General features: G+C 38.4%; 1 protein-coding gene across 3 annotated transcripts in view; it reads left to right on the top strand.

The window, feature by feature from the left end:
• SUGCT (succinyl-CoA:glutarate-CoA transferase) overlaps positions 1-14,717 on the top strand; it is a 719,374-nt gene that overhangs the window by 164,202 nt on the left and 540,455 nt on the right. For all 3 annotated transcript variants that reach the window (XM_034963995.3, XM_003808696.7, XM_063605682.1), the window contains one exon: positions 10,963-11,058. In XM_034963995.3, coding sequence (XP_034819886.1) covers positions 10,963-11,058 — 96 coding nt within the window. The remainder of the gene's footprint in view (positions 1-10,962; positions 11,059-14,717) is intronic.

Raw genomic sequence — 14,717 nt, 5'->3', positions numbered from 1 at the left:
CAGGTGCACACCACCACGCCCAGTTAATTTTTTTTTTTATTCTTAGCTGAGAAGAGGTCTTATTGCCCAGCCTGATCTTGAACTCGTGAGTTCAAGCAGTCCTCCTGTCTTGGCCTCCCAAAGTGATGGGATTATAGGCATGAGCCACTGTGCCTGGCCAGTTATTTTATTTTATTTTTTTACATCCTCAAAAAGAAAACCTTTATTCTTTCTGCTCACCAGCTTAAGCTATGGTCTGGTATCTCTCCTCTCCTTTTTACACAAGCTCTGAGATACCCCTGTGGCTCTCACATTGTTTTCATTCATTCCTTTGCCCCCGTTAATCTGGATTTTGTCCTTGCTGCTTTGTTGACACTGCATTTTAAGAATCATCTGTGATCTCCTGGTCATTAAATTTAATAGCTTGTCTCAGTTTTTATTCTCAATACTTTTCCAGACATGTGACTGTGACCACAATATTTTCCTACTGGGAAGGCCCTTTCCTTTGTTTTTGCATGACTAAATTCTCTTTATCAAAAAATGTTAGCTCGAATGCCACTTTTTATCCCTTCTTGATTTTTTAAAAATGTCTCTTGTAGCATTGATCATTTCTATTCTGAATTATAAATAATAAATTAACCTTTCTGAGAGATGAAACTGTTTTATTGATTTTGGGATCTCCCACTACACTTAACAGATTGCCTTGCATATAATAATTACTTATTAAATATCTGTTAAATGCATGAAGAAAGTAATAAACACAAGTAAGTTTCATGTCATTTTTAGAACTTTTCAAAACTAGAATTGTAGAATAATGTAATATTTTATTCTACAAGCAGAAATATTTTGAATATCTGTTATCTAAAATGTAAAAAAGTATTTGAAGAAGACACTTGAAACTGAAGACTTGCTATCACAGGAATAAATAAGCACACCCTGTCATTAAATGTTGTTTTTCTACATTTCCACTTACTCATCACATTTTGTTTAGTTGTTCATAACCACTCTTTGAGTCATGTGATTGACTGGGTCAGTGGTTCATGGTAAGAAATATGTTTGATGTATTATTCTCAACATGCTTTTGAAATTCTGTCTCTCTTTGCTGTCTGGTCTTACCTCTGGCATTTGATATCCAGTTTCCTCATATGTCTGATTTTGATTCATATGTATTGGGAAAATTATTCTCAGTATAATGTGGATCTGTTTTTCTTTTGAGTTCATAAATAAAATAAACATCAGTATGATTTGACTGCTGTTAATGATAATTCAGAGGAACGTTCCTTTCATTAAGTTAAAAAATGACTATGAAGAGAATAATTCCATTATGTGTTTTTTCTTTGGTAAGTAAATAAAAGTAGAGATTTTAAAACTATGTAACAACTCTACTGGTTTTCAATGTTTACAGGTAAAATATTTATGGGTTGAAGTTTATTTCTAATTACATTGCAGTGAAGCCAAACCATATTTGCAGCAAAGCAGAAAACTTTGAATAAGTACTGCCTTATGTATTATGTAATAATTAAGGTCAAATTTATATGTAGAGGTTCACCTAATTGGAAAGGATGCTCAATCACTATTTTTTCTTTACCAAGTAGTAAGTTCCAACTAAACTTTTCCAGGTTCAGGGCCACTCAGAAATTTTGAGAGAAGTCTGATTCTGTATCTAGTGTAGAATGCCAGAAACCAGGCTAGATGAGTTCAGACCCTGGCTTGTCCACTTACTAGGCATATAACCTTGGGCAGATTATCAGACTACTCAGTGCTTCAGTTTTCTCATCTCTAAAATGGGGTCATCATAGTACCTCTCCCATAAAATTATGATGAGGTAATTCATGTAAATGAGATAATTCATGTAAAATGCTTAGAACAGTGTGCAGTAAGTGTTAGCTTTGATCAGTCGTAAATACTAGAAACTGATAAACGTGGTGCAGATGGGTAGAATACTGATTCTCCTTTTAACATGGCATGGACAATATACCTTATGTACTCTGGAGTCTTTTTTCCTCCTCAACCCTAGTTATTCTGAAAAAATCTGTTCACCTTATGGTGTGAGGGAGAAAGTGAAGCAAGTTAAATTGCAAGGGGAGTTTGACATGTAAAGTAACAGTATTAGGTTAAAAAGAGAGATGCCAGAAACTCAAAATCTCTTCCTGAGGCGAGGTCAAATTTTTCTTCTTGAAAGTTGTGTTTTCTACGAATGCTAGCCCCTTCATTTCTCTTTTAGCATTTTGTCCCCATAAGATATTTTGTAGTTAGTAAATGAGTGAGGTTGAGCAGAAGGATGTGAGGATTTATTGATTTAGTTAACAGTGTGTTTTCTAAGTAAGTACAGGGGATAGTAGAGGACTTCTAGTCCATTCCATTGATGTAGGGGTACTTGCCTGGAATATAAAATGTGAAGCCAAGGATACTACCAAAGATACAAATGTGAAACTACTCACTACTCGGGTGAAAGGGGCAGGGAGCAGAAAGGCTGAACAGAGAGGAGTTAGTGGCTTAGGGATGGTGTAGAGAGTACAGTGACCTGGGTTTGGGTCAGGATTTTTCCATTCGTCAACTATGAGACCTAGTTGACGAATTAAGTATTAACATACTTAATCTCCTTGGTCTTTAGTTTTTTCTTATAAAATGGGAGTTGCAATGTGACTTTATTTGCTTTCATTCATTGCCTATTCATACGCCATAATGACCAGATGATTTAATTATAGAAATCAATGCCTTCCTATGACACTTAGAATAATATCTCAGATCCTTACCCAGGCCTGCAAGGACCCATATGATATGGCCCTTTTACACTTTCCTGACCTCATCTTGTACTACTGTCTCTTTTACTTACTAGGTTCCAACTCCAATGGCTCTCTTTCTGTTCTTCACTGTATGTAAGCTTTTTTGCATATTAAAGTCTTCTAACTGGTTGATCTCACTGCCTAGAAAGATTTCTTCTAGGCCGGGCAGAGTGACTCATGCCTGTAATTCTAGCATTTGGGAGGCCCAGGCAGGTGGATCACTTGAGGTCAGGAGTTCGAGACCAGCCTCGCCAACCTGGTGAAACCCTGCCTCTACTAAAAATACAAAAATTAGCTGGGCATGGTGTTGTGTACCTGTAATCCCAGCTACTGGGGAGGCTGAGTCAGAAGAATTGCTTAAACTTGGTAGGCGGAGGTTGCAATGAGAGATTGTGCCACTGCACTCCAGCCTGGGCAACAGAGTTAGACTCTGTCTCAAACAAAAGGAAAATTTCTCCTAGATTTTCACAGGCCTTCTCCAGGTCTTAAGTTAAATATAACATCTTCAAAGAGGCCTCTACTAAGCCCATTAGTTTAAAAGAGCACTCTCTGTGATTCTGTTGCATTTTCTTCATAGCATGAATCATTTCTTGATATTTTCCTGTATATGTCTGAATGTAGCTTACCCTAGAATGTAAGCTTCGTGAGAGTAGGACTATGTCTTTCTCCTTCCCTGCTGTATCCCCAGTATCTAGAGCAATTCCTGGCACATAGTAAGTGTGATATCAGTGTTTTTTTTTTTGTTTGTTTTTGAGACAGAGTCTCATTCTGTTGCCCAGGCTATAGTGCAATGGCTCTATCTCGGCTCACTGCAACCTCCTCCTCAAGCGATTCTCCTGCCTCAGCCTTCCGTGTAGCTGGGATTATAGGCACTCACCACCATGCCCAGCTAATTTTTGTATTTTTAGTACAGATGGGGTTTCATCATGTTGGTCAGGCTGGTCTTGAATTTCTGACCTCAAGTGATCCACCTGCCTTGGCCTCCAAAAGTGCTGGAATTACAGGCATGAGCCACTGCACCTGGCCTATATCAGCTTTTAAATAAAAGTATGGAATGGATAAGGTGCTGACTGACACTGAAATAAACATTTGCTCTTTACCCTAAAACTCCTATTCTCTTTATGCTTTCCTATAAGACTGGGAAAGGAAATAGGAAGATGAGCCCAGAGCATCTTATATTGTCACAAAGTAAGGGAGTGCTAAAAACAAAGCCCACACAGCGATGTGTGGTGTGTGAGAGAGAGGGACACAGGTACCAATGGAGAGAGGTCCTAATGGCCAAAACTGGAATAATTTGATCAACAACAAAAAAGTGGTATTGAATTATAACCAAAAAGGTATTTAAAAAAATACCTGACCATGCTGATTTAAATAAATGATTGAATAAATAAATAAATAAATAAAGGGAGACAAATGTGTGCTAAATTCTCAATAATTATGTAGATACTCCACCCTCCAGAAGCAGGACCATAACTTTCTACCCCTTCAGTATAGGCTTATGTAGTGACATTCTTCCAAAGAGTACTGTATGGAAAGGGGGAGGAAAAAAGAGTAATCTTTCAGCAGAGAAAACTGATAAACACTACCTCAGCCAGGTGATCAAGATTGATTGTTGACACTGTGTATCTTCGATATGATATGTTGAAAATGGTGCTGTTCTTTTATGGTCTTTCTTTTAAAACCTCATAACTCCAGTCTAATTATGAGTAAAACATCACAAAAATCCCAGTCGAGGAAAATTCTACAAAATACCTGATCAGTTTCCTCAAAACTTTCAGTGCATAAAAAATAAGGAAAGTATGAGGAACTGTCACAGCGAAAAGGAGCCAGGATGACTAAATACGGAGACAGGATGACTAAATACAATGTGGTATCCTGGTTGGGATCTTGGAATAGAAAAAGGATGTGAAGTGAAAAGTCAGGAAATCTGAGTATGTGGGTTTTAGTTAATAATGTGTCAATATTGGCTCTGTAATTGTTAAGAAGGCACTCCACTAATATAGGATGGTAATAACAGGGATACTGGATGTGGAGTAGATGGGAATTCTCTGTACTATCTTGGTTTTTCTATAAATTGAACAATGTTCTGAAATACAAAGTTTATTTCAGATAAAATTCAAATAAAATGTTATGAATATTTTTCCACATGATGCTATATTGTTTTGTTGTGTCATTTAAGTGCCTATTTGTCTTCTATTTTTATATACAGATGTCATAGCTTATTTAAAACCACCCATTCTTGGGCATTTAAATTGGTTCTAGTAGTTTGTACCTACATCTTTGATCATCCCTTTGGTGATAGAGGAAGGACTGTTTTTGCATGGAAACTTTATCTTCTCTTGTTTAATATTATTTCCGATTTATTCTCTTATCTCTGTTTCCCCTTAGGTTAGGACTTTAAATACTTTCTATAGGCTGCTGAGTCCTGCCTAATTGATTATATCACAGGCATCTCAAATTCAACACATTTAGAGGTGGGCTCTTATTTTGTTTTCGCTTCAATTACTTCTCTCTCTGATTTCCGTTTTTCTGTTAAGGCTGTCATAGTTTACCCAGATATTCAGCAGGACTGTGGGAGTTAAGTTTGGTTTCTCATCTCTGTCACTATTCTGTCTGCATCCTCTTCCCATACAACCTTTCACATGCTCTGTCTATTCTGTTCTTAAAATATATCTTAAACTCATGATTTTTCCATGTCTACTGCTACCAACCTTGTCTGAGCTATCTATCATCAAATTATGCCTGGACCTTTACAATATCCCTAACAGTCCCCTTTCTCTCTTGCCTCTTCTTAGTTCATTCTTTGAATATAATTACAAATGTGGGGGATCCCTATGGGTTTTAAATAGAAGGATGACGATACAATTTGTGATTGTTCTGAAATGATCATTCTGCAAGATGTGCAAAGAATGGCTCCTTACCATTACTACAATGACTGGCATGCTGTGGCCTCTGTCTACCTTTCTCTTTCATTTCATTTCAGTCTCTTTCTCACCATGGTTTAGTTATATTTGTGTTCTTTCAGTTTTGTTCTTTCTCTATGCCAACCCCTTTCCTGCCTTTGAGCTTTCGCACATGTTACTCTTTGTTTTCCAGTTTTATCTTCCATCTTCTTTCCCCATGGCAGGTCCTATAATTCTTTGTTTAGTTATTTTCTTTACTATTCCAAAGAAGGCAAGACTATATCTTTTTTATTTCCTTATGTATACTTAGTACCTAGAGTAAAGCCTTACACATTAGCAACACTCAGTAGTTGCTGAATAATTAAACAAGTAGTAATTACCATTTTCATTCATTTGTTAAAAAATAGTGTTCAGGATCTGTGTTAAGTGCTATGGAAACACACAAAGGGTTTAAAATAAATAAGTCTTACCTTGAAATAGCTCCTAATTTAAAAGGAGGGATAGAAGAACATATAAATAATATTGTAGCATGGAGGAAGGCAATGTTGTTGGAGTAAAGTTCTGTTATTAACCACCTGTATGTCCTCACGTAAGTTTTTTTTTTTTTGAGTTGGTCTTGTTGCCCAGGCTGGAGTGCAATGGCGCAATCTCGGCTCACCGCAACCTCTGCTTCCCGGGTTCAAGCGATTCTCGTGCCTCAGCCTCCCGAGTAGCTGGGATTGCAGGCATGCTTCACCACGCCTGGCTAGTTTTTTGTATGTTTAGTAGAGATGGAGTTTCTCCATGTTGGTTATGCTGGTCTCGAACTCCCGACCTCAGGTGATCCACCTGCCTCAGCCTCCCAAAGTGTTGGGATTACAGGCGTGAGCCACCGTGCCAGGCCAAGTTATTTTTATTCTGTGTTCCTTTTTGTATCCATCTGGATATTAACGAGTTTGACTAGACTCTTGTAAGGCTATGCTTCTCAACTCTGGTGTGCCATTAATACTACGCTGGTGAAATTATTTTTTTCCAAGTTTCCATCCCTGAAAAACCTGATTCATTTGGTATGGGGTGGTTCTATGAATTCCACAGGTGACTGGGGGGATGCATGGGTAGGTTAAGGAAGTAGTGACCTAGCTCGTTCTAGCTTTGACATCTTACAATTCTAATTGTAGTACAAGGAAGACTGTGAAAGTGCAGTCGAAATCAGATAAATTAAGTGTTGTATTCATTCGGGGGCAGGAAATATAATTTCTTGCTTGCTGGCTGGGATTGGGGCTTAATGGAAAAGATGATGTTGAAATAGACTTTGAAGAATAGGTGGAAATGTGGGCAGGTGGGTGATTGCACGGTTGGTGTTCAGTTCACCTTAGCTGTAGGCCAGAAGACATGCAAGGGAAGGGGGGGAAAATGACCCGTTTTGATGCAGTGAACCATGGTTCTAGTCTTGTTTTTTTCATTTTACCTGTCACACTTGGTTGTCCTTTTGGAGATGAAAGATTGTATTATTGCAGCTTGATCCTCATTCGGTGGAAGTGGAGCATGTGGTGACAGACACCATGGGACTGCTTTGAGAGATAATTGGGCATATTCTTCCTCAAGCCTTTTGGGGCTTTGCTCTTTGAGATCCATTTTGACCACCCCATTGGTTTTCTGGTTAGAAACAAAGAATATCAGGACCCACTCTGTTATCTAAAATAATAGTTTGCTGTCAGAATGATTATTATTAAACCAAAGTTGGCTTTTTTGTTTAGATGAAACCATTAAAAAGGCAACATTCTGAGTAAATTATATAGCGTCCACTTGATGAAATAATAAGCCTAAGTTTAGGGAATGAAAGTAATGATCTAATGCAGTATTTAGAATGCATATACAGTATATAGTTATTAACCAAAAAGTCACATCCTGCATTCTTTTAATTTGTGCAAAATTTGTAATTAATTGCCCAGGAAACCTCTGATTTTTTTCATACATAATCACATCATAGCTATTGACTTTCTCTCCCTTCTCCTGCCTTAAAATACATCCCTGTAAATAGTAGATTACTTTCAGATTGGTAATACCCCCTTTAAACATTGAGTTGCTAAGTTTAGCCATGTTGCTCTCTTTCTTAAAAAATAGAATTCTTTTTTCCCCAACTTTGCCTTTGAGTTGTTACTGACAAATCACACTTTGGTTTTTTTGTTTGTTTGTTTTTTATTTTTGTTTTTTTTGAGACTCTGTTGCTGAGGCTGGAGTGCTGTGGCGTGATCACCGCTAACTGCAGCCTTGACCTCCCCAGGCTCAGGTGATCCCCCCATCTGTTTTTTTTGTTTTGTTTTGTATTTTTAGTAGAGACAAGGTTTTGCTATGTTGCCCAGGTGGGTCTCGAACTCCTGGGCTCAAGCGATCCACCTGCCTCAGCCTCCCAAAGTGCTAGGATTACAGGCATGAGCCACTGCGCCTGGCCCACACTTTGTTTTTTCATGGCAATTGGCTTAAAATTTTATTTAATCCTTCTGCCCAATGTGAGCCTGCTAATTCTGAAATGCTTTTTGTTTTCATTAACTACCACTGTATGGAGGAGGAAATGTATATAGTATTCTACTTGCAAACAGTTTGAGAGATGAATTCTGATTCTTCATTCAAACTCATTCTAAATGGGGCAGGGTCAGAAACACAGAAGTCAAAAATTGAAAAGAAAGAATAAGATAGTGGGTAAGGAATGAGGCAGCCAAGCTGATATCCAGCCAGGAATCCAGTTCTTCCCTATCCCTGGCAACTATCTTAGATCAATTTAGGATTTATAAGTTGGCCTGTGATCATCCAGCCACCTCACCACCTCATGTAGCCCTTGATGATGTTGGTCTATTGACTTTGAAATTAGAGAAGTAGAAATAACAAGCCTTTTGTGATTGACTACTTGCACAGAATAACCTTTACTAATTTGAATTCTTGGCCTTCAGTAGCAACAGAGCCCCTTAGAGAGTGACATTCGCCATGATTTATTTGAATGAAAAAATAAATAAAAAGAATAACAACATAGCTAGATCTGAAAAGAGACCTGAGAAGTCAGAAAATGTCTCCAATTTCAGGAAGGGGTGTCAAGGGAAATAACTCCTATTGCATCCCTTGTGTCTTTTTTTTTTTTTTTTAAGACAGAGTTTCACTCTCATTGCCCAGGCTGGAGTGCAGTGGCACGATCTCAGCTCACTGCACCCTCTGCCTCCTGGGTTCAAGCGATTCTCCTGCCTCAGCCTCCCAAGTAGCTGGGATTACAGGCATGTGCCACCATGCCTGGCTAATTTTGTATTTGTAGTAGAGATGGAGTTTCTCCATGTTGGTCAGGCTGGTCTCGAACTCCCATCCTTAGGTGATCCACCTGCCTTGGCCTCCCAAAGTGCTGAGATTACAGGTGTGAGCCACTGCTCCCGGCCCCTCGTGTCTTTTTATCTGCCAGATTGTTAAGAGGAATAATAGAGCCCGAAGTGTATACCACATTTGCCTTGTAAGCACGTTGAAGATTACTTACTATTTTGCAAATTGTGTTTTGTGTTCATGCTGCCTGGGTGGTGTTGCAGGACTGCTTCTGCTTCATCCAGAGCACTTGAAATATTATCTGCTTACATATTTATATATTAGGGTTTCATGTATTATTTGGTTGAATACGAGGGTTCTGCTTTTTTAAGAAAAAATTGAAAACCTTTGGTTTAGCTGAAATGCCCAAGATTTTATAGAGAATGTATCAGAAGATCAAAGAAGGTAAATTACATACCCACAGTCATGGAACTATTTAGAGGTCAACAGAGATTAGAAACCATCCAGGTTTCAACCATCCATGTCTGGACTTCCTATCCAGGGCATTTTTGCTACAAAATGTTGATTTGATTTTCCATTTTGAAAGACACAGAAGTGATCTGTGAAATGGTGATTAGCACTAGGCAGCCCCAGGCAGCCCTGGAATGCTCCATGGTTCAAATGCCCAAGACCAGATGGAAGTCTAGAAGTGGATGACTCAAAGTTTATTAGTTTTGCCACCTGGGCTGTACAGCCAAACCAGCTGCCACAGGCAGTTCCAATTTTGACAGAGCGGTAAATGAACATAAAAGTGAGTTTAAGTCCCAAGAATAAAGTAAAGGAGAATGGCTGCAGCAGCAAGGTGATTCATCCAAGCTGAGTCCTGTTGATATTTCTTGTAGGAAGCACAGCTGCTGTGCTAGGTAGGGGGCAAGAAAAGGCCTGAAAAATCATGCCTTGAGTTGTTCCAGGAGCCAATCTCAATTTGGGGTATGTTTTAATGACAGGCTTGGTAGGTTTTCCAATGGCATCTGACGATCTAGAAAGGGAAAAGCAAGCCCGTGCTATATCATGATTATGTCATGTGGCCTGAACCACTTTTTATTCTTTTCTGGAATCCATGGAAAATCATTTGATCACCTCCTTTCCATAGTTCTGCGGTGGTGGAGCCATAAATATTCATTGGAACATAAGATCCTTGTGGCAGATCACCAGGAATCAATTCATTATCTTCATATTATCGTCATATTGAGTTGAACTATTGTAGATTTGTCAAGATCTGTCCATGAAATACTACAGTAGTCAGAAATTGACTCTAAGGTTTTGGATGACCCCTTTAATAGATCGGCAGTTCTCAAAAATTGAATTGAGTATGACAGTGAGCACATGGGGCTAGGAACAAATTGGGAGAAGTACAGTAATGTTTCTTTAAATGAGGATGATCCACTAATTAATTTTAAAAACTCAAATAATCTTGATCTTTTCTGTCAGAATGCTTTGGGCAGAAAGTAACAGAAAACCTGGCTAAACTGACTTAAATAAAATGGAGGTTTATTATTATTACTTTTCTGTGTCAACAGAAATTTAGAGGAATGTGGTTCCTGGCTTTGGTTCATCTACTCAGTGATGACACAGGCTCTCTTTGTGTTATCTTGGTGCAAAATAAAAGGATATACATGCAGAGGGGAAAAAAATGCACGAGTTGCTGATGTATATTGCCATGGGTTTGAGGATAAAGACCGGACCACGGTTCCATCTGCTTGGTCAACCTCTGCTTTCAGATAATCTTTTTAGGGGTTGAACGTTTATGTATTTATATTTCTCAATTGACTATTACTTAGTCTCATGCAATAGTGTAATACCGTTCTTCATTTGTGTGATAAAAGTACAATGCCTGTATATTTTCTAACTTGATGGACAGGTTCTTTTCTTCTACAATGAGATGAAGTGAAATTACTTTCATAATATAACATTCTCTTTATGAGTATAGATAAACTAGCTGTTCTATTTTATTTATTTACTTTTTTTCCTGGTAGGTGGCGTGTTTGTCTCACATAGCTGCAAATTATCTTATTGGTCAAAAGGAAGCAAAACGTTGGGGTACAGCTCATGGCAGTATCGTTCCTTACCAGGTAAGACTACAGCAGTCTAGGGTTGGGCTGTTGTAATTTGCAGTTTTATATGATGTGTTTTTGGAAAATGATTTCTTTTTATACACAATTCCTTCAGCTGTTTTTTTTTTTTTTTTGTAATGTATCTGTGTCTGGCTATAACAAGGTTCTGTTGTTCACTTTAAGTTCTGTTTTGCGTATTTCTTCATCAGAAAGAGATTAGTAACAAGACCCTTAAACAGATCAAAGGAACTCGCTGAAAGTAAGTGCCTGTTGGGCTCATATGATGGTTTTCTTTTTTTTTTTTCCACCTAAAAGAGGCACTGACTGTAGCCATTTTATAAAGCATGATTTGTTAACCATGTCAGTTATAAAACAAATGTTACCTACCCCATCTGACAATAATATTCTCACAGGGTTGAAGTAAAATGAAAATTTGCGTGTGATGGTTCTTCATTTTTGGAACAAAGCAGATGGCTCAGGAGCTGCTGTTCTTTATTAAGTGTCTAAACTTGTCCTTAGAAATTCTTGACTTTGGCTAGTGTAAATGAATATGTGAAGTAACTGTGATCTTTCAAAAATAAAATTTAAAACAAAACCTAGCTCTTCTTCCAATCTCTAACCTTTGCTTGGTCCAGTTGCACTGTATGTTGTTGTATTTATTAATGTATCTGCATATCTTCTGTACTCTATTGCAAACTCTTAAGAGTAGAGGTGACTTTTTCATCATTGTATATCTTCTCACAATCAATGGAAGCACATGTTAGGTACTGTATACATGTCTGTGGAATGAATGAGTGAATTTTACTGGAGTCATTTCAATGTTAGTGCTCTTGGGAGAAAACAAAAAAGTCAGCATTTTTCATTTGCCAGGAAATTCATCAACCCTGCTAATCATCCTTTTAGCTTTAAGACATTATTTCCTTGGGCAAAACTAGTTTCTTTTCCATTTTTTAAAATCGGAATTTGAGGAAAGCACTGACACAATATGAACCTGGGATTCTTCCCTCTCTGTTTATATTCATGGCCCTTTACCTGAGGCATTACTGTGATTTCACTGTAGCACTGCTTTTTAACACATTGAGTTGATCTTTAGGTGTAATTACAGTTGTGGAGGTGTTTTCTCCAGTTCTTCCCCTTTGTCTGCACCATTCGTTTTATGACCACCATTAATGACATTTTGCTTCTCCACTTCCTAGCCCTTTGTGACTGACCCTATACTTCTAACCAGACCTGCTTCATTTCACAGAAGTCATTACATTGTTGAATTGGTTAGAGATCATCAGATTTAGTCTTTTTGTTTTTCAGATAAGAAATCTGATACCTAGATTGGGCAGATGAACTCCAACTGTGGTGCCCTGCCCCCTTGTTGAATATTCTTTCAGATTCTGCTACCTTTGATAAGAAAAGGTGATTTCAGTTCCCTTCATCAACTCTACCCCTATCAAGGGTCTCCATCAAACTTGCTCCTAGGTCAAGGGTCTGATCAACTAAATTTATACTCGTCATTGATAATGGAGGTCTTTCTCAAGGGTATTTTAACAGAGAACAATGTTGGAATCTATGGGAAATCATCTCAAATAATGGAAGTCTGGCTTTCAGTCTTTATTTATTTATTTATTTAGAGACAGAGTCTTGCTCTGTTGCCTATGTGGGTGTGCAGTGACACGATCTCAGCTCCCTGCAACCTCCACCTCCCAGGTTCAAGCGATTCTTCTGCCTCCGCCTCCTGAGTAGCTGGGACTACTGGCATGTGCCACCACGCCTGGCTAATTTTTGTATTTTTAGTAGAGACAGGGTTTCACCATGTTGGCCAGACTGGCCTCGACCTCCTGACCTCAAGTGATCCACCTGCCTCGTCCTCCCAAAGTACTGGGATTACAGGCATGAGCCACCATGCCTGGCCTGGCCTTCAGCCTTTTATGTACGTGAAGAAAGCATTCCTGAGTTGGAAGATTCTCTAGTGTAATTCCAAATCCCATCACATAGGTAGGTGTTCACTGCGTTCAAGCATAAAGTTTATAGTTTATTTTTTGCTCATTTAAAAAATAGAACGTCATTTTAAAAAGCTTTATATAGACCTCAGCTATTCCTTCTGGGCATGTGCACCTAGAATTCTGGCACCCTGGGTATACCCTCAATTATTTCACTATGTGGTGAAAAGAAATTCAGAATCTTGGCTTTTATTTTGGAAAGTAAAAGACATAGGATTTTTTTTCTCTTTCTCTCTGTGTGTGTATCTGTGTCTGTGTTTGTCTGTTCTTCAATGATAGAAATGTACTTTTCCTGTTGAATTGTGCCATTCACATAAAATGGATAGTATACTTATTTGATTTTAGTTGATTGCAGCTTTATTATCTGTAAGAAATAAGAAATCTACCAGGTTATTTCCTCAAGAGCCCAGAATTAATTTGTTTCCTCTTCCCAAGAACTAGTTCAGCACTGTGATTAAGGAATAAATGCAAATTTAGCTGAAATGAAACTAGCATACCAAGATGGGTCCTAGATATGCTTAGAGACCCCGGTCTGTTTTCAATTTTAAAAATAGATTGGGGGAATATTTTTGTGGGTGAATGCCAGGATAATTATAATTTAGTTTTCTGTAATAATTACAGAAAACTTTGCATCTAAGTTGAGTTGTCTGAGTTTTGGGCTGTCTATAATGGAAGACTCTGATGGTCACAGGAGTTACTTGAGGTGCCTAGCTCACTCTCCTCCATTCTTGTTGAACCCTATCTGAAAGATTGTATACCTCAAATGCATGGCATGTAAATTTCAGAAAAGTAGTGATTCTTGTTTTGTGTGTTATTTTATAAGCATGCAGTTCTTAACTTCTCAGATTGATTATCCTCTCATGCCCTTTTCTTCCCTATTCTTTGGCTGCCAGCTTTTTAAGATTAAGTAAGTTAGGCAAACGTAGACAGAGCTGACATAATTTTGCTACTTGTTGAACATGTTGGTGGATGCTTTTCTGAGAATTCAGATATTTATGTATTTATTTATTATTTATGAGACTGGTTCTCACTTTGTTGTCCAGGCTGGAGTGCAGTGGTGTGATCATAGCTTACTGCAGCCTCGACCTGCTGGGCTCAAGTGTTCCTAGTAGCTGGGATACCGAGTAGCGGAGACTACAGATACGAGCCACAGTGTCTGGCAGGTTTCAGATTTTTAAAAAAAAGTTTTAGATTTCACTGCTTCTTTTGTTCCCATTTCTAGTGGACCCTGCCACAGAGAAGCACTTAGCCTAAGGGATTAATAGTTACATAATATTTGTTTATTTATTTATTTATTTTTTGAGATAGAGTCTCGCTCTGTCACCCAGGCTGGAGTGCAGTGGTGTGATCTTGGCTTACTGCAACCTCCTCCTCCCAGGTTCAAGCTATGCTCCTGCCTCAGCCTCCTGAGTAGCTGGGATTACAGGCATAAGCAAAAACGCCTGGCTAGTTTTTGTATTTTTAGTAGAGATGGAGTTTCTCCATGTTGGCCAGGATGGTCTTGAGTGCCTGACCTCAAGTGATCTGGCTGCCTCGGCCTCCCAAAGTGCTGGGATTACAGGCGTGAGCCTGTAATATTTTTAATGCATAGATATGTTTCCCAGCCCTTAAACAATTATACTTAAAGACAGTAGGCTTTTAGAGATGGGAGAGGAGGGTGCAGAGAGAGCAGATAGCTGGTCTTCA

This window comes from Pan paniscus, chromosome 6 (assembly GCF_029289425.2).
Source record: "Pan paniscus chromosome 6, NHGRI_mPanPan1-v2.0_pri, whole genome shotgun sequence".
NCBI lineage: Eukaryota > Metazoa > Chordata > Mammalia > Primates > Hominidae > Pan > Pan paniscus.
The sequence above is the reverse complement of the archived record's forward strand: the minus strand, read 5'-3'. Positions and strand labels throughout refer to the sequence as shown.